The following is a 20,515-nucleotide window of genomic DNA, read 5'->3' on the forward strand; positions in this document are numbered from 1 at the left end:
AATTTCCATACAACCCAGAGTTTCCTATGTGTGCTTATTTATCCTCTTTTTCCTCAGACCCAGGTTCCTGAAAATATGGTTTGTAGCCCCACCTATTTTTCTCTTCTAAACCAAGTAGGTCTAAGGGAAGAGCCTGTCACCAGCTGACAAACCCCTACTTTCACTGCTTCAAATAAGGGGTTTAGATTTTGTACTCAGGGCGTGCCCCTCACTTTTGGAAAGTGTTCACTGCTGACTTTGAAATCTGCAGGTGTGGCCCTTTTTTCTGCTTCTTAGCCCTACTTGATCTCTGCTACTATTGGCAGCCTGTTCTTTTTTGTTTAGGGGTTTAGCAGCTACACTGTATTACACTGCAGGAATAAAAAAAATGGTAACATTTAACCAGCCCTTCCCTGATGGACATTTAGGTTGTTTCTAGTCTCTCACTATTCTAAACATTCCTGTAATGAACATCTTTGTACATGTGCCTCTGTGCAAAAAAAAATTCCAGGCTGGACTGTCTCAAAGGGTCTGTGCCTTTTAACCTTTGATTGCTACTGTCCAGCTGTCAAGACTCCCTGCCCTCTGCTACCAGATGGCTAGAGGAGGGGCTGGGCCTGATGACCTGGGCTGGCCCTTCCTTCCTGCTCCAAAGCCAGAACAGGAGAGTGTGGATGGTCACCAAGGACATCCTGCTTCCCCCACCCATTCAGATCCTTTGACATCTCTTTACTTATTGGAAAAGACAGTGACTCTGCCTGTAATTGAAGAGCACAGGAAACAGGAAGGCAGGAAGAGAGATAAGCAGCTAATTGAATTGGGTGCCCTGCTGCTGCCAATCAGTGCCTGGACGCTAAGTCAAGGAGGCTCCTGCCCTTTCCTCCCAGGCATGGTTCTTGGGTGATACGGCCCAGATCTCTTCTCTTGTCCCTGTTGCCCCTGGGCAGAACCAGGACAGGAAGGGCTTTGTGACCAGACCTGGGGCCATGCTGTGTTTTCAGCCAAGGGAGAAAGGTCTCGACCAGGCTATGGACAACATGACCTTGGATGAGTGGTTCAGCCTTTCAAGGCTTCTGTTCTCCTCCCTCTGTAAAACAAGGGCTCAGATGAGGTGGACCTAAGAAGCCACCCAGCTCTGGCCCTCTGTGATGATAACGTCAAAAGCTTGGTGGAGGGGGACGAGGTGGTCCAGTCTGAGACCCCTGTCTCCCTTTTCCTGTAAAACAGGGATCAGAGTAGCTTGTGATGAGGTCTGGCTGTATGCTGAGAAATGGCCAGGGAACCAGAAAGAGCCACAGTTCACTTCTCTGGGATCCAAGGTCAGATGGGCCAGAGGAGGTGGGTTGCAATAAGCTGTGGGTCCAGGAGTTGGGGCGGCAGGCTGTCGTGGCCTGTCCTAGGTGACTGGAAACAGTGACCTGCAGAAAAACAAAGGAACCTGCCTACCCCTGGGCCAGCAGCCTGTGGATCTCAACTGCTCAGGGCCTTCCCCACTAATTAATAAATATTTGACTTTCCCATTATGGAGTTAATATGCAAACTTTGAGTCACACGCTGCTGAAAACACAGGCTGTGCAGAAGCCCCAGAGAGGCACCGTGGGGGCCTGTGGCGAGGTGGGGGTACTCAGGGACTGGGCCTCGTCCCTGTCCAAGGGTCCAAGGAGGGTGGAGCCAAGGCAGCTGTCCCAGGAGGCAGACATGAGCACCCACCCTCCTCAGCTGGACCTTGGGTAAGTGATGTGGCCTCTCTGTGCCCCATGCTGCTCTTCTGTGGCTGAGGGTAGCGTGCCCACCCTGCCCCATCCCCATGAACCCCTAGGGCACAGGCTTTGGGACTGTCTAAGGGTCAAATACAGGCTGTGCCCTGATGGGGGTGTGTATGTATGGTCTTGGACAAGTTAGTGACTGTGCCTTGGTTTCCTCTGCTGTGACATGGAGATAGGAATGGAAGGAGAGGATCCCGCAGGGCCTAGCAGCTGACCCAGATACCTCACCTGCCCCCATCCCAGGGGCGGGAGCCTCTCCCACAATATCCATACCCACAAGGGGGCAAGAAACTCCACCACCCATATTGCTCGTGATAGATGAGAAGCTTTGAAGGGCTTGTCGTCCAAGAGGATCAGGGAGCAGCTCTTCCCCAATTCCCACCCTCACCCCACCCCCGCCCTACAGACCCTCAGGACGCCGACAGGCTGGAGCTACTGCCTAAGTGAACCACTGCCCACCAGCATTCCTGCAGGTGCCACTGCTTCCACTGATGCTAATAAAAGACGGAAGAAACAAAGCAATTTAAAATTCCAATGAAATTAAAAATAAATCTAGGGCCGCACAGCAGATTCAGTTACGTAGCTATTGCTCAGTGCAGCCTGAGGGATGGAAGGAAGGTCTGGGGCCGCCCCTGCCGCAGGTACCAAGCCTGCAAGAGGACAGAGGCTCAGAGATGAAGGGCCAGGAGCAGGCCAGATAGATCTCATCCCTGTTTAGGATTTAACAACTAAAAATAAGCTCCAAGCCAACTAGGAAGGAAGTCAGCCTCTTTCATTTACCAGAGTCCAACCATGATCCACTACAAACAAACTTGAGGCTTGATAAAATCAGAGGGAGACAAAGATCCGAATCACTGCTTGTCCACACACTGCAGAGAGGCTGTGGCCAGCACAGGTAAGCTAGGACAAGTAAATTAAAAGGTAGTATAAGGATTAGAAAGGAGTAAAATTATCTGCGTAGAAAAACCCAAGAGCCCAGTTGCAGTAGTCCCAGCTACTCAGGAGGAGTCCAAGAGATCAGCCTGGCCAACATATTGAGACCCTGTCTCTAAAAAAAAAAAAAAAAAAAAGAAAACCCAAGAGAATAAGACTTTAGCAACATAAGATCAACATACAAACACAACCGTACTCCTTGACAGCAGAGGTTGGCAAACATTTTCTACAAAGAGCAGATATTTTCAGCTTTGTGAGCCATACAGTTTCTTTTGTAATTTATTAACACTCCAGTTCTTGCAGGAATACAGCCACAGACATACATAAATGAATGGGTGTAGCTGTGTTCCAGTAAGACTTTATTTACAAAAGCAGGCAGCAGGCCAGATTTGGCCCACAGGCAGTAGTTTGGGACTCTTTTTTTTTTTTTTTTTCTTTGAAACAGGGTCTTGCTCTGTTACCCTGACTGGTGGGCAGTGGCATGGTCATGGCTCGCTACAGCCTCGACCTCCTGGGCTTCAGTGATACTCCCACCTCAGCCTCCTGAATAGCTGGGACTACAAGCTCATGCCACCATGCTCAGATAGTTTTTTAATTTTTAGTAGGGATGGGATCTCACTATGTTACCCAGGCTGGTCTTGAACTCTTGCCTCAAGTGATCCTCCTGCCTCAGCCTCCCAAAGCACTGGGATTACAGACATGAGCCACTGCGTCTAGCCTGTCCATTTTTAAATTCAGCAATTTGTCTTTTTATTAAGTTGTAAAACTTCTTCATATATTCTAGATACAAGTCCCATATCAGGCGCATGATCTGCAAATATTTTCTCCCATTCTGGAGTTGTCTTCACTTTCTTTGTGGTATCCTTTGAAGCACAAAAGTTTTGAATTTTGGTGATGTCACAATGTCTTTGGTCACTTGTATTTTTGGTGTTTTTATCTAAGAAGGCTTTGCATAACCCAAGGTCATGAAGATATACACTCTTGTGTTTTAAGAGTTTTCTGATTTTAGCTCTTCCATTTAGGTCTGTAATTCTTCTTCTTTTTTTTTTTTTTTTTTTTTTTGAGACAGAGTTTCACTCTTGTTGCCCAGGCTGGAGTGTAATGGCGCAATCTCGGCTCACCGCAACCTCTGCCTCCCGAGTTCAAGCGATTCTCCTGCCTCAGCCTCCCGAGTAGCTGGGATTGCAGGCACGCGCCACCATGCCCAGCTCATTTTGTATTTTTAGTACAGACAGGGTTTCTCTATGTTGGTCAGGCTGGTCTCGAACCCACGACCTCAGGTGATCAGCCTGCCTCGGCCTCCCAAAGTGCTGGGATTACAGGCATGAGCCACCGTGCCCAGCCTGTAATTCATTTTGAGTTAAGTTTTGTGTACATCATGAGGAAAGGATCCGACTTCATTCTTTTGCATACCAGTACCTAGCTGTCCCAACAACATTTGTTGAAGAGACCAATCTTTCTCCTATTGAGTTGTTTTGGCTCCCTTGTGAAAATCAATTGACCATAAATGTAAGGGTTTATTTCTGGATTTTCTATTCCATTGACCTGCATGTCCATCTTTATGCCAGTACCACATTGTCTTGATTCCTGCAGCTTTGTATTAAGTTTTGAAATCAGAAAGTGTAAATCCTCCAACTTTGTCTTCTTCCTTCAAGACTGTTTTGGCTATTCTGAGTCCCATGAAGTTTAGTCTCAGCTTGTCAAGTTCTGCAAAGAAGCCAGCGAGGTTTTGATAGAGATTTGCATTGGATTTATAGATCAACTTAGGGAATATTGCCATCTTATTATTGTCTTCCAATCCATGAACACAGGGTGTCTTTCCATTTATTTTTTTCAACAATGTTTTATTTTTCTTTCAACAATGTTTTGTAGTTTACAGATTTTGAGTTTTACTCTTTTGTTAAATTTATTCCTCAGTCTTTTTGATGCTGTTGTAATTGGAATTTTCTTAATTTTTGGACTCATTGTGAATAAACAGAGTTGATTTTTGTATATTGATCTTGTATCCTGCAACCTTGCCGAACTTCTTTATTCTAATAGTTTTTTAGTGAATTTCTTAGGATATCCTATATCCAAGATAATGGCATCTGTGACTAGAGATGGTTTTACTTCTTTCTAATATGAATGCTTTTTTTTTTTTTTTTTGTCTAATTGCTCTGGCTAAAACTTTTAGTACAATATTGAATAGGAGTGGAAAGATACTTTGTCTTATTCCTGATTGTAGAGGGAAAGCATTGAGTCTTTTACCATGAAGTATGATGTTAACTATGTAGTTTTCATAGTTTTTTGAGTGTTTTTATCATGAGGGATATTGATTTGGCAAATGCTCTGTGTCTATTGGGATGAAGATGTGGTAGTTGTCCTTCTGTCAATACGGTATTAACATTAATTGATTTTTGGATGTTGAACCAACCTTGCATTCCTGGGATAAGTCCCACTTGGTCATGGTATATGGTCCTTTTTCTAAGTGGCTGGATTTAGTTTGCTAGTATTTTGTTGGTTTTTGCATCTATATTCATAATGGCTATATGGTCCATAGTTTTTTTGTGTGTAATATCTTTGTCTGGTTTTAGAATTAGGGTAATACTGGCCTTACAGAATTCATCTGGAAGTGTTCTCTCTTTTTTTTTATGGAAGAGGTTGTGAACAATTAATTCTTATTTAAATGCTTGGTAGAATTCACCTATGAGGCCATCTAGGTCTGGGCTTTTCATTGTGGGTAGTGTTTTGATTGCTAATTCAATCTCTTTACTTGTTATAGGTCTATTCAGATTTTCAATTTCTCAAGTTAGTCTTGGTAGTTGATGTCTTTCTAGGAATTTGTCCATTTCCTCTAAATTATGAAACTCTGACAAAAGAGGCAAATGGCCTTTATGGAGAAGATAAGTTTATTCAGTGGTATTTTTTAAAGACCTAAATAAACTTAGAAATATGTCATGCATATAGACAGAGATTCAAATGGAAGAAATTCAGTCCCTACATCTTGAGCATTTGTGTGTGTGTAACTCAAAAGCTGACTTAATTGATAAAAACAAAGGGACCAAAAATGGCCAAGGCACTTTTGAGAAAGAAGTATCAGGGTTGGGGAAGGGGCTTGTCCTGTTACAGCTTAAAGTTGAGACAGTGGGATCAGCACAAGGACCAGGAGACAAAGCAGGGGTTGCAGATCACTGGGGAGACATATGCCATGCTGGGAGAAGTGGTTATCCACAGGGAATAAGTGACAGAGGAGTCCTACCTCACACCATACCCAAAAACGAATCCCAGGCAGACTAGAAATCTAACTATGGAAAGCAAAACCATATCATTCTTCGAAGAAAATGATGGAGAATATAATCCCCAGGATAGAAAGGATTTCCAAAATGAGAGAAAAAAAAGACAAGCCACAAATTGAGAGTGGGTGTCTGCAACACTTATAATGGACCAGGGTCCAGAATAGAGAGCCACGGATGTGGCTGCAGAAAGACAATGATGGGAACAGGCAGGGAGCCAGGGGTGGGGAGGGGGCGGGACAGGTAGGTGAGTCAGAACAACACGTATATGGCTGGAGACAGACAGGAGTAGGTCTATGTCTGGAGAAGGCGAGAGATGAGGCTGGGCTGAAGGCAAAAGGAGAGGCAGCAACATCAGGACAAGACAGGGAACACAGACAAATCTGGGGCCCTGGGTGCAGGCAGAGAGTAAGGTGTGGGCTCCCAAAGACAGAGCCCAGCTAGGGAGTGGGCAAGGGAAACTGAGGCACATGGGAGTGTCAAGAAAGTCAGGCTGGAGAGGGATTAAAGTGTCCCCAGCCCCACCAGCAGGGCCACCTTGGCCGCTCCAGGGCTGTGGGGTGTGGAAGGTGTGTGTGGATAAATGTGTGCCCGGAGCACCTGACTGTCTTTGTATGTTGAGGGTGTCCCTGAATGTCTGGGCACACATGTGAGCATCTCAGCACATGTATGTAGCTTGCGTGTGTGCACGTTAGAGAACGAGAGGCAGGGTCCTTTGTACAGGGCCCATTGTTCACTGCTACCCTCCACTGCCAGTTCCGGCCCAGAAAGAGCTAGAAGGAAGGTGGCCAGCCTTTTCTGAGCACCTGTACCAGGCTGACTGACATGCATTCTGTCATTTCATCTCCATTCCCCTGCCCTCACGGGAAACAGACATCAGGAGAGCTGCAGTCACTTCCCTGAGGTTCCCTGGCTGGTCACTGGGATGTGTGGATTCACACCTGTGGCTGACCTCAGGGGCCCTCAGGCTACCACCCTAGTCATTCAGCTGGGGCAGGGTCCCTGGGACAGCCAGGAAGGTATGGAGCAGCCACTCCTGCCCCTCCCCACACCCCTCCCATAGAGGCTGGAGAACAGCTGTGTCTGCCCTAGCCCAGCCGCCATCCCTGCCTCCCTTCCTGGGCGACCTCATTAGGGATTCTGCCTCTGCCACCAGCTAATTAGTGTCACGTTAATTGAGCATTCAGGAGGCTGCCACCTCCAAGGGCAGAGTGTGGCAGCAAAGGGGAATGCAGATGTGGAGCTGCTCCCCCCAGTGAGCTGGGGCCAGGCCCTGTGCCAGGGACCCCTTCCATCCTAGAGAAGCCCTGGACACCCCTTGCTCCCCCATTTCAACACAGATAATACCCTGAGCCCTAACAAAGGAGGCAGTAGACAAAGTGTGCGACGGCTTGAGAAAGAAACGACACTGGGTGAACACCTACTGTGTGTTTGCACACCTTTCACTCTCCCCTCTCCTATGGGAAGGCGAGAATTTGCTCCCTTCTACCGTCCAGAAAGCTGAAGTCCACCAAGGGAACCCCTTCTCCAGGGGCATGCCCAGTGAAGCAGTAGGAACCTAGGACCGCAGGGGGATCCAGGAGGTAGCTCTAGTGCCAGCAGAACCCACCTCCAAGCCTCCTGACTGCTACTCCCAGCTCCTTGGACAGGCGACTTGCCCTCTCCAAGCCTCAGCTGCTTATCTGTCAAATGGGGGCAGCCCCAGAATGCACCCCACAGGATGGTGAGGGCTGAAGAACACACGCCTCTCCCTGGACCCAGCCTGGCCCTGCCTGGCTCACTCTGCGGTAGGTGCCTGGGGTCCCATATCACAGGCCCTGTGGTGCAGAGTGTTGCAGTCCAAGCTCCCCGCTGCTCCGTGTTCCCTCTGGCACATCCCCAACCCACTCCACCTGCCCTGCCCCCTCCTCAGCTTCTGGAAGGCCTGCTCTTGTGTCTCCCTATAGCAACATTAAATCCCACTCAAAGGGCTGGTTTTAATTGGCTTAATATACTTGTTAATAACCGCATCTATTTACACACCTGTAAAAGGCCCATAACATTAACTTAATGGCAGTGGCAGCTCATCCAGCACTTCCAGCCCAGCCAGCCTTTTAAATTTCCCGACAAGTCTTTAATGGGGGCCACAGCAGGCAGAAGCAGAGTGGGGGAAGGAGTGGCCCCAGTACACAGTGGGGAGCACCCTGGCTTCTGCACGTTTGAGTCCAGATGCTGCCTGGCGGCTGCCCCTGCAACATCTCAAAGGCCTGGGAGCGGGATTCTTTGGCCTTGGAGCCGCCATCCATGGGACGCTTTCCAAGCACCTTCGTGGTGGCAGCTGCAATTATTTAGATGTCAGGGTGGTGAGAAAAAACAGGATCTGCCCTAGAAGGTCTCCAAATCTAGCCCAGGAGAAAAGTAGACCGACAGCTACAGCATGGGGGTCCTACGAGGACACGTCAGGGGCTGCCTGGCTGGGGGACACCTTGGCTGAGACCTGAGGGTCAGGAGAGCCAGTGGGCCAGGGGTATGTAGGCAACCCCTCTTACTGCATTTACCCAACACACAACGCAAGCTCCTACTGTGTACCACGCACCAGTGGGCACCAGTGCATGGTGGAACGCTGGGTGTAGGCCGTCCCTGCCTCATGGACAGCAACCCCCCACACATATTTCACCACTTTGGATCAGGTGCTGTGACCCACAGATGAGGCCCTTTGCATAGGGGCGTGGGGCAGGGGAAACACATACAGACCCGAAGAGCAGTCTGTCCAGGTGGTCAGCACGGGGAGGCAGTGCTTCAGTTAGACCCTAAAGGACCAGTGAGGCTTCAGTTATGGAGGAAAGAGGGCACATCAGTGTGAGAGAATGGGCCCGAGCCACAGTACCAATGCTGCCCAGTGACTGAGAGCAGGAGCCAGGGGGATGGAGGACCTGGGCTCAAATCCTGGCTCACAAATCCTCTCTCGGCCACCAGTGGTCTCAAACTGGCAGCCTGTGGGCCACATCCCGCCCACCTGGTGTGTGGTTGGCCCTGCTGGGTATTTGAACACTGCTTAAATGTGAACATTCTCTGGTCAGGACACACCCTCCCTGCCCACCTCAGTCCCTGCCATCTGTCCTCTCTAGGCATTTGTTTGTGACCCCCGCTTGACACTCTACTCCTTGAACGTCTGACCTTCTCTTCTGAAGCACGGGGCTGCCACAAGGACTGCGGAAGGGCAAGGCCATGAGGGTTTGGCACAATGCCTGGCCTGGAGGGAACAGTCAACAGAGGGTGGCGTATGAGAGGAAGCTGGGGACGCTGTGTGTGGCTCCAGGGGCCTGCGGGAGGGAGGCCTGGGCCAGGTGGCCAGGGCCTTGAATGCCACCCTCAGCAACTCAGACTCACACAAGCAGGAGCTCAGTGGAGGGGTTACAGAAAGAGGCAGCTGGGAGCTGGGAGCCTGGAGGCAGTGGAGGGGGCTCCGACGAAGTCATCAACCCCACAGCCATGCCCCCACTGAGGGCAGGCACTGAGCTAAGCCGGCTCTTAACACCTCTCACAGAACCTCCCAGGTCAGCAGCAGCATTCACCCATTTCACACAAGGGAAAATGAAAGCTCAGAGAGGGACAGTGGTGTGCCTAAGGCCACACAGCCAGTGTGTGGCAGAGCTGGGACTTGAACCAGATCTGTGGCTCAAGAGTCCACGTTCCACCTGCAGCCCCACCCCCAGATGCTGTAAGGCTGTCCCCCAAGCCTCTGTGCTCTTCCCAGGAGCAGAAGCTGCCTCACCAAGGCGGGTGGGGAGCCAGAAGGGTCCACGGGAGTACGAGGAGCTTTGATGCAGCTGCCAAGGGCACTACCCCAGGCTCCAGGCAGGACCCGAGGAGGACAGGGAGCTGTGCGCCCCTCCCCCCATCCTAAATCAATACTCAGTCACTGGCTGCTGGCAATTATAGAAAAGCACAAAGGAGTAAAATCCCCCTGCCATCCCATAACCCGGGCCCTCTTCCCCAGGCAGGCTGCTGTCAGCATTTGGGGCTTGTTCCTTCACACCTTGGTTCTACCTCCTTCCAGAGAGAAGGAGAGAGCCTGCGAGGGTGTAGTAAGTTACAGGCATGTGGGAGCTGCCTCTTTCCATGTGCCTCCCCATCCATATCCCCCACATCTCCAGGCCTCTCGAACCTCATGTTTAGGGCCCAGCAAGTCCCATTGCTTCTGAGGGCCCCTGGGTGTGGGTACTCTGCCTGGAGCCGGCAGTTGGGCAGCTCCCAGGGCTTCCTTTGGCCCCTTTCCAGCCAGCAGCCTGAGGGGTCGTAGGAAGACCTGAGTCAGATCTCTCCTCTCGGCTCAGAACCTTCCAACGCAGAGGAAACCCCCTGGGTCCTGGCAGTGGCCCTGAAGCCTGCCGGTTTGCAGTGCACTCCCACCTCTCCAGCCTGTCTTCCCCACCCACCCTCACCCTGCACCAACTGCTTCCCCAGCTGTGCCAGGTCCCATGCATTCACCAACCCCCCAAGACTACCTTCCATCAACCATCCACATGGCTCCTTTGCCCACCTCCCTCCAATCTGTACTCCAAAGCCACATTATCAGAGGAGGCTTCTTTGCTGACCACCCTGTCCAAGCAAGGTGCCCCTCCCTCTTGCCACTCACAGTCCCATGCCCTGCTGTTCTGGTTACTGTAGCTGTGTGGTTACCCAAAACCAGCAGTGCCAGACAGCCGGTTATGCTTGGGAATAGGGGCCGGGCACAGTGGGGAGGGTGCAGCTGCCCTGTGATGTCCTGGTGATGGTAGGGGCCACGGAAATCTTCTGAAGACCTGCATGCTCACATGTTAGGCCTCAGCTTCGTCAGAACGCAGTGGCCAGGTTCCAAGGATGGAGGTCCCAAGAGAACATATTCCAGGTGGAAGGCACATTGCCTCTTACAACCCAGCCATGAGAGTCACACGGCGCCACTTCCATGGCATCCTATTTATTTGATAGAATGGAGTCACGAAGCCGCAGGCCCCCTCCCCACCATCCTTGCCACTGCTGAGAAGCCTGCCCCAGCCCACTGGCTCACCCACTTCCTTCATGTAAGACCTTTTCCTGTCATTACATTTACCAAAACGGGACTGTGCAATTGCACTAAATACTCGCAGCTGGGCCCACTTTCAAGGAAGAGTCTAGAGCCTTCACCAAGCTGGGGTCAGGGCCCCAAGTAGTCTGGGACCCCAAGCCACCTCCATTGCTACTCTGGTGGAACAGGTTGGGTTTGAGGCACCCATGGGTGAGCTCAGGAAAGTCCTTCAGGGAACAAGATGTAAAGGAGGAGCTGCAAACCCATTGGCTTCCAGGGGCCACCGGAGCACTGTGGCCAGGCCAGGCTTCAGACAGGGACTCCAGTGACCTGGAGGCTCATGCCCCACCTGAAGGTACTCACATTCAAAGCACGTTGAAGCACTGAGCAGCTCCCCCAAGCCCATCTCTAAGAGGGACTGGGGCTCAGGGCCACCAGCTGGAAGTTGCTAGGTGCCAGGCAGAAGCCCAGGGCAGGTGTGAGAGCTAACTCCCTGGGTGGCCTCCCTGCCTCCTTGAGCCTCTAGGCTGACTCTGTGGTCCCTCCTCAGGACTGTCCTCCTCCTGATTCTAGGGAAGAGGAGGGCCTCATGAAGACCCTGGCTTCGCCCTGCCTCAAGGTGGAGGTAGGGTGAAGACAGCCTGGAAAGCAGACAGACTGGGCCTGAATCTCAGCTCCACCCTTTGCTGATTGCATGCTCTTGGGAAACTCTGAGCTTCCACTTCCTGCTCTGTACAGCGGGAACTGCATGAGTCACCTACCGCCGTGTGACAAGTAAAACTCAGTGGCTTAAGGCAGCAACAGTCATTTAATATCTCTCATGGTTTCTGTGGCTTAGGAAGTTGGGAGCAGCTTGGCTGAGTGGTTCTGCTCAGGGTCTGTCATGAGGTTGCAGTCAGGATATTGGCCAGGGCTGCACTCTCATCCAAAGGCCTGACTGGGGCTGGAGGATCTGCTTCCAAGAAGTCTCACATGGTCTTCTTGGCTGAAGGCTGCAGTTCATGGCCACATGGGCCTCTTTCTCCATGGGCTGCTTCAGTGTCCTGACACAACAGTGGCTTCCCCCAGAGCAAGTGGTCTGAGAGAGCAAGTGAGGAGGAAGCCACAACTACTTTTATGACTGAGCCCTGGAAGCCATATTCTTTCACTTCCAGAGTATCATCCTAGTTATATACAGGTCAGTCCTGTTTGGTGTGGGTCCCAGGGACTGGACAAGGGCATGAATACCAGGAGGTATAAAAAATCATTGGAGTGAGTGGCAGATCATGGAGGCCAGCTGCCAAATGTCCTAACTTGTCTGTTTCCTCATCAGTAAAACGGGGACCATCTCCCACCTCTAGGTTGTTGGGGCCTCCAAACGAGAGTCATCAAGAAAAGCCATGGAGGCTGGGTGCCGTGGCATCTCACAGTGCTGACCTGTAATCCCAGCACTTTGAGACACCAAGGTGGGAGGGTCACTTGAGCCCACGAGTTCGAGACCAGCCTGGGCAACATAGTGAGACCCCATCTCTACAAAAAATACAAAAATTAGCCAAGTGTAATGGCACACCCTTGTAGTTCCAGCTACTTGGGAGACTGAGGCAGGAGGATCACTTGAGCCTGGGAGGTTGAGGCTGCAGTGAGCTATGACTGTGCCACTGCATTCTACTCTGAGTAAGACCCTGTCTTCAAAAAAAAAAAAAAAAGAAAAAAAAAAAGCCATGGCCCTGGAGCCTAGCACATACTAGACGCTCACCAAAATGAGCTTCTGTATTATGGCACTTTCTGTGGAATGGCAGAGGGACCAGGTCACCCTCAATGAGCCCTGTTGACCACATGGGGGCAAAATGCCCCTTCTTTCAGTGAATGGGGACTAGGAACAGGCACTCCTTTTTTTCTTCTTCTTCTTAAGGTTTTAAACACCTAATTTATTCCATCCATTAGATAGATTTTGTAGATTTAATCATTTTCACAGTTGGTGGCTCATTGGATACTCAAGATAAACTCCAAATGAAAGTATAATGGTGAGGACAAATGAGTTTTCACACCACAATGGCAGAAACTTGCTTGGGAAGAGAGTTTAAGAGGAACAAAAATACATACAGATATAATTTTTTTTCCCCCGGCAGCTGCTTTTGCTGACTCCAGTAGGTTACCACAGTTAATTTCACCAGTTTTGTTCATCTGTAAAATTGCATAAAAGTGACATTTTTGTGCTCATTATAGCAACTGCTGATTTATGGCTGGTAAATGAAGAGCTGGTCCCTTTTTTGCGGGACTCTCCGAGTGGCGCTAAGTGCCCATGAAATTGCTTGTATAATGTAGTTTAAATCCAATCTCGGAGAAAGATTCCCCCGTTGGCCAAAGTGACATTTCCATTCTCCACACCGAGTTTATTTTAGGCCACTTAGGAGGAGGCTGCCCCGGGCAGAGTCGGGATGGGGGTCCATGGCTGGGTCCACTTGCCCAGCCCCAGTGAGGCCAGATGGATGGAGAGCCACCTACTTCTTCACTCCCTGCTGCCCTGGCCAGGTCAGACCACACCCTTCACCCCAGGGCAGAGGCAAATAAGCCCACCGAAGCTCATTTGCCTAGGCTCATAGGCCTGCCCATGCCTTACCCTGCTTAAAACCTCCCATGGCTGCCCAGTGCCCCACGTCGGGGCCTCTCCCCCCTTGGCCCTGCTGACAGTTGGGACTGGACCCTTTTCTGTGGCAGAGCTGTCCTGTGCATTGTAGGATGTTTAATGGCATCCCAGGCCATGACCCACCCGATGCCAGTAGCACCTCTACCCCTAGCTGTGACAGCCAAACATGTCTCTACACACAGCCAGAGTGCTCCGGGCAGTGAGAGCCGCTTTCCTGCAGCGAAGAGGCCCTCCCGGCCGGCCACCTCTCTTGGGCTTCTCTCTGCAAGCCTGCCCCGGTGCCTCTCTCCTCCAGAGTCATTTGCAGTTCCCACCCTGACTACTTCTCTGCCTCAGGGCCTTTGCCTGGGCTGTTTACTCTGCCTGAAATCTGTTTCTCCCTCCCTTTTCACCTCTTCTACCAGTGGCCCAGGACTTAACCAGGATACAGTTCCTTTTGGGAAGCTGTCTCTGGACCCCCATGTCCCGCCACCGCCTGTTCCTCTCCATCCCATTTCAGTTCCTCTCCATCCCATTTCACTTGGATTGGTTGTGAGCCCACGAGGTGTCAGGGACGATGCTTTAGAAGGTTGGGACATGGCCAGCGGCCTTCTGATCAGTGGGGAGGTAGCAGGGTCTGCACTCTATCCCCAGCTGTGATGCCAGTCCCACCTGTGCCTGTCGGAAGGGTGGCGTGAGTCCCCTGCCCCTTTTCTGGGAGGGCCCTTTCTCTGGGCAGATGGGGAAGGTATTAATACTCACGCTCACAGAACACCAGCTTTTGTTAACGCCATCTACCACACATGACCCGTCAAACCCTCCCAGCCATCTTGGGAAGTAGTATTAGCAGTAGCATCACCCCATTTTACAGATGAGGAAGCAGAGGCCGAGTGGTGAAGCTCCTCTCCCAAGCTCCCCCGAAAGTAATGAGCTCCAAGCGCCTATCATGTACCTCACCCCCTACTGAGCCCCCTGGCGCCTCCATTCCCTGAGCCACCTTGGAGACCTGGCATGATCATGACCCCCATTCTACAGGTGGGAAAACAGGCTCAGCTGGGCAAACTACATGCCCAGGGCCATTCCATCTGCCTCATGGAACTCCACCACCACCACTCTCCATACCCCCTCAGCCCCGGGAAAGCCGTGGGCTGCCCTTGGGAATGTCTCAGGACCAGGAAGGGGCTATGGATGGGGGCAGGAGTCTGCCCGCCATGGCCCTCCTTCCCCATGGCAGGGCCAGTTGTGTCCACTTATAGTGGGGACAGTCAGCCTGTAGCACAGAGCGTACCCTTCAGCCCCATGCAGGCGGCTCACTAAAAAGGCAGCAGCCATGCTGGCCTTACAGGTGAACAGTAGACTCAAGGAGGGGCCAGGAAGCAAGAGGCAGCAGCTCACCCTGGCGCTAAGCCCCATCTGCCGTGTTCACGTAGTAGCACACTTAACCAGCCCATGAGGTGGGCAGGGGGTCATCATCCCGTTTCACAGGTGAGGAAGGAAGGCATAGGGAGGATAAAAGGGTTAGAAGGAAGGAATGTCCCCCAGAGTGGTGACAGAATGAAAGATGACACCAAGCACTGGCAGGTTGTGGGGCCACTGGAACTCCTGTGCTCTGCGGGTGGGAGTGTAGCCTGGCATGGTCTCACGGATAAACGGTCAGGCATTTTCTCCCGAAGCCGGGCAGGGGCATCTCCCCTGTGACCTAGAAATTCCATTCCTGGGTATATTTCCAACAGAACTCTGCATGCACTAGGGGCCGTGGCACTGTATTTATTTACTTTTATTTTTTTGAGACAAGGTCTTGCTCTATCGGCCAGGCTGGAATGCAATGGCACAGTCACAGCTCACTGCAGCCTCCAACTCCTGGGCTCAGGTGATCCTCCCACCTCAGCCTCCAAAGTAGCTAGGACTACAGGCATGCACCATAATGCTTGGCTTTTTTTTTTTTTTTTTTCTCATAAAGACAAGGTCTTGCTGTGTCACCCAGTCTGATCTTGAACTCCTGGGCTCAAGCAATCCTTCCACTTCAGCTTCCCAAAGTGCTGGGATTACAGGTGTGAGCCACCTCACCCAGCTAGAAACAACCCAAATGCCATCAAGAATAGAAAGGATGGGCCAGGTGCAGTGGCTCATGCCTGTAATCCCAGCACTTTGGGAGGCTGAGGCAGGAGGATTACTTGAGCTCAGGAGTTTAAGACTGGCCTGGCCAAAGTGGCACAACCCCATCTCTGCAAAAAATACAAAAATTAGCCAGGCATGGTAGCGCATGCCTAGGATCACTTGAGCCTAGGAGGTCTAGGCTGTAGTGAGCCATGACTGCAACACTGCACTCCAGCCTGGGTGACAGAGCAAGACCCTGTCTCTAACAGAACAGAAACGATGAATAGATTGTGGCATAGTCACACAACAAATACCATACAGCAATGAGACAGACCAGACTACTCCCCACACAGCCACCTGGATGACTCTCACATAGTATGAAGTGACAGAAGCCAGGTGCAAATGAGTACATACTGTAGAATCCATCTTACCACATACACAAACCAGGCACAACCAGTCCATGTTAGAAGTCAGGATAGTGGTTAGCGTGGTGTGGTTAGAGACTGGGAGGGGCCCAGGGACCCTACAGGGGATTAGCAATGTCCTGTCTCCTGGCCTGGGTACCATAAAACAGGTGTGTTCCTTTTGTGAAAGTCCATCAAGCTTATGATGCGGGCAGTTCCCTGCACTTTACACTGAAATTTGAAGTTTAAAAATGTAGAAGGAATAAGGAGTAAAATGAATGGGAAATGAGTGGAGGGGGTGGGACTCGTGAGCCCTGTGGGGAGAGGTTGGCATGGCCTCCTGATGGGCCCTCACACCTGCTTTCCTCCCACAGGCGAGGCGGTGGCCAGCGCCATGCATTCCTCCCGCTACCCGAGCCCAGCAGAACTGGACGCCTATGCCGAGAAGGTGGCCAACAGCCCGCTGTCCATCAAGATCTTCCCCACCAACATCCGTGTGCCCCAGCACAAGCACCTCAGCCGCACAGTCAATGGCTATGACACCAGTGGCCAGCGCTACAGCCCCTACCCGCAGCACACCGCTGGCTACCAGGGCCTTCTGGCCATTGTCAAGGCCGCGGTTTCCTCCTCCAGCACGGCCGCACCAGCTGGGCCTGCCAAAAGTGTGCTCAAGAGCGCCGAGGGCAAGCGGACCAAGCTGTCACCGGCCGCCGTGCAGGTGGGCATTGCGCCCTACCCAGTGCCCAGCACTCTGGGGCCCTTGGCCTACCCCAAGCCACCTGAGGCACCTGCTCCACCACCCGGCCTGCCCGCAGCCGCCACTGCCGCCTCCGTCATCCCCCTGCCGGGCCGGGGCCTGCCCCTGCCACCTTCCAACCTGCCCTCCATCCACAGCCTCCTGTACCAGCTCAACCAGCAGTGCCAGGCCCCGGGCGCCGCACCCCCTGCCTGCCAGGGCGTGGCTGTTCCCCATCCCAGCCCTGCCAAGCACGGCCCAGTGCCCAGCTTCCCCAGCATGGCCTACTCGGCTGCAGCCGGTCTGCCCGACTGCCGGAAAGGCACTGAGCTGGGCCAGGGAGCCACCCAAGCCTTGACGTTGGCTGGGGCCGCCAAGCCTGCAGGGTACGCAGACAGCGGCCTGGATTACCTGCTGTGGCCACAGAAACCGCCCCCACCGCCGCCCCAGCCACTGCGTGCCTACAGTGGGAGCACGGTGGCCAGCAAGTCCCCTGAGGCTTGCGGGGGCCGGGCATACGAGCGGGCCAGCGGGTCACCCCTCAACTGTGGCGTGGGGCTGCCCACCAGCTTCACCGTGGGCCAGTACTTTGCGGCCCCCTGGAACAGTGTGCTGGTGACACCCACCAGCGACTGCTACAACCCGGCGGCGGCGGTGGCGGTCACGGAGCTGGGGCTGGGGGCAGCCCGGGAGCTGGCTGGGCCCCCTGCAGATGCCCTCTCGGGCCTGCCCAGCAAGAGTGTGTGCAACACATCGGTGCTGAGCAGCAGCCTGCAGTCACTGGAGTATCTCATCAACGACATCCGGCCGCCCTGCATCAAGGAGCAGATGCTGGGCAAGGGCTATGAGACGGTGGCCGTGCCCCGGCTACTCGACCACCAGCATGCCCACATCCGCCTACCCGTCTACAGATAAGGCCTGCCCTGCGGACATACGGACATGCGGACAGGGCGCAGAGCCGGGAGGCAGGCCGCAGAACAGGGTGGGCGGCTCGCAGGGGTGCTCAGCCCCACCCTGTGCCTGCTGATGCCCACAGGGGGAGCCAGGCTGGCTGCCGCCTCACTGTGGCCGGATGGAGGGTGGCAGGGCAACCTCACATACCAAGGCCCCTCCCCACCATCGGTTGCCCCAAGACACAGTGAGGGCCTGGGGGCAGCCACTGACGCCCATGCCTTCCTTTATCTAAGCTGGCAGAGGCAGGGAGAGAGAAACCACTCAAAAACAGGAATGGTTCTTTCTGGGCCTCCTGGGACAGGGGCCCAGGCCAAGGTGGGGTGCAGGAGGAAACAGGTGCACCAGAGTCAGGGTGGGGGCAGAGCAGCCCCCCAGGGGTCAGGCAGCTGTGTCTCCCCACACTGGCTCCCCAGTGTTCTGGAAAAGGGGTACAGGAGGCCGATAGGAAGTCACTGGGCCCAAAGTGTCTCCCCACCAGCCAGGTGAAGACCACTCTGACAGAGGCTCCAGGGACTATACCAGTCCCCCTGTTCCTCCTTCCCCTACCCCCACCATTCCTTCCTAACACAGAGTTGCACCCCCATCCCCATTCTCCAAACCCTGGACTACCATATTCCCCCTTCCCTCCAATACATCTTATAGGGCTGCTGGGTACAGTTGTTCAGGCTGTGCACTGCACAAGGGCACCTTGTCCAAGGAGACACCACTTTCACCCAAACTTGTATATTTATTACAATTTTCTGCATCTTGAGGAAGGGGCGTCATTTTCCTGTTCGCACAAAGGCACCACAGGGGCTAACAGTGGGCCTGCAATCTTAGATCCCATCCTTGCCTTCTTCAAGGGATCTCTTGGGACCCTCCTGGCTTTAACTGGGAGGCCCAGACCAACTCCTTTCCTGCAAACCACCCTCTAAGGCCTGTCCCACACGATCAAGGCAGGGAAAGATAGGCAGGAGTCCCCTCATGAAGTCCTCAAGTCCTGGCCCCTCTGGCGCTCTGGAAGCGGTACTGTATCTCTCTCCAAGGCCTGGTCAAGCACTAAGTGCATTTACAAATCTCTGAGAATGTTTTTTTTATACTAAAATTGACCATTATATTCTACTGTGAGAAGTGCAGTCTGCACTATATTGTTTTAAAAACGAAGAGAAAGAAAAAAAAAGGAAAACACAGATGGTGTCTCAGCTGTCGGGTTGCTTTTGTAGCTCTTGTTTTCGTTTTCTTTCTTCCTCCCCTTAGGAGTGAAAGGGGCTGTCTCCTCCCAGCTGACCAGGCTTGCAGCCCGGGAGGGAAGCAGGCCAGGAACCTCCGGGTACCTCCTGTGCGTGGAGCATCCTGCCCTCAGTGCTTCCCCTATTCCAGCTCTTTCAAGATGGACATTGTCATTTGGCACACAGGCTAATGGCTGCTAGGTCACGGCCATCAGTCGATCCCTAGAGCAGCAGAGACAGAACCAAACGGGGGCCCTCTTCCTCATTCCCTTCATGGTGGTCTCGGGGGGGCATCTCCCCTCCATCACAATTTCTTCCCAGCTCTTCCTCTGTGCCTGGCATGCTCCAAGGGGCCACGGTGGCAGTGGGGCTGGGGACAGGCCACAGTGGCTAGGCAGCAGCCATCTCCATGGCCAACCCCATCTCAGCCAGGCCAGACACCCCAGTGCCCACCCACCCCCTGCTCTGGTGCCTGGGGATTTGCAGGAGACCACTGCTGCCCCAGGGAGCTCAGCATTTATTAGGCCTTGGCTGTGCACCAGGCATTTTCCTACATACTGTATCTTGCCAGAGCCTCACAACACCCTTGCAGGGTGGGAGGCGTTCGAGAGGAAAAAACGACGTGTAGCGATCTGTGCGAGGTCACACAGCAAATCTGTGGGAGGCTAGGGCTCAAACCTCACAGCATGGACTCTTCCCTGTGTCCCGTTCCTGCCTTCGCCTCCTCCCAGCTCTTCTCTCCCAGCCTCCTTGCCCAATATCAGGGCCGGAGGCACTGAAGAACTTCCGGCTAAGGCAGGCCTCCCCTCCCATTCACAGAGCCCTGCCAGGGTGGCTGGCAATGGTGAAGTCCAGGGCAGAGATGGGGGCAGAGGGGACGCCTTGGATTCGACTCTGTGGTGGGTGGTCCACCTCCCTGAGACCAGGCATCCACGTCGGGCAGCACATACTACCCAGTCCACAGAAGAGGAAACAGAGGCTCCGAGAGGAAGGGACTGTGTCCAGGGCGGGACCCAGGCCCTTCCGCACTGGGTCAATGAGCCAAGCACATCACCCCAGCCCCTGGGGAGTAGGAGCCGGGCCCTGCAGGGTGAGGAGCTGGGAAAAGCAGAGCTGCATGGAAGGCTGCCAGGAATCACCACAAATAGGACGTAACTAGTATAAACTGCAATTGACAGAGTGCTTTTCTGACCTCACTTGAGTCTATCAGGTAGATGATAAAATCAGGCCCATTTTACAGATGAGGACACAACCTGACCAACAGCCACGGGGATGTTAAGAGGGAGCGAGGTGTTCCAGCTGCAAGCCCCACCCCCACCCTCATTCATAATCAAAGCCCGCCTGGGTGCATCCGGAACCCAGGGGAGCCTGGACGGGGCAAGCCCAGCAGGCCCAGCCTCTGCAGTGAGCTAGACTTGGGTTCCAATCCTGATAATGCCACCGTGAGTGACCCTAACCAATCCATTTCCCAAGGGGGGCGGCACCAGAACCAGAGATGGAATTCAAGCAGACAAAAGCACAGTGTGAGCACTCAG

General features: G+C 53.0%; 1 protein-coding gene across 4 annotated transcripts in view; it reads left to right on the plus strand.

The window, feature by feature from the left end:
• Positions 1–18,967, plus strand: part of FAM222A (family with sequence similarity 222 member A) — a 57,042-nt gene extending 38,075 nt beyond the window's left edge. For 3 of the 4 annotated variants that reach the window (XM_004053870.4, XM_063694301.1, XM_019039271.3), the window contains one exon: positions 16,457–18,967. In XM_004053870.4, the coding sequence (XP_004053918.2) occupies positions 16,457–17,733 (1,277 nt within the window). In that variant the 3' untranslated portion in view covers positions 17,734–18,967. Of the gene's footprint in view, positions 1–10,803; positions 10,993–16,456 lie in introns of those variants that run through there. The other variant, XM_019039272.3, reaches the window with a different exon arrangement.
• The last annotated feature ends 1,548 nt before the right edge of the window (positions 18,968–20,515 follow it).

This window comes from Gorilla gorilla, chromosome 10, assembly GCF_029281585.2.
Source record: "Gorilla gorilla gorilla isolate KB3781 chromosome 10, NHGRI_mGorGor1-v2.1_pri, whole genome shotgun sequence".
Taxonomy (NCBI): Eukaryota; Metazoa; Chordata; class Mammalia; order Primates; family Hominidae; genus Gorilla; species Gorilla gorilla.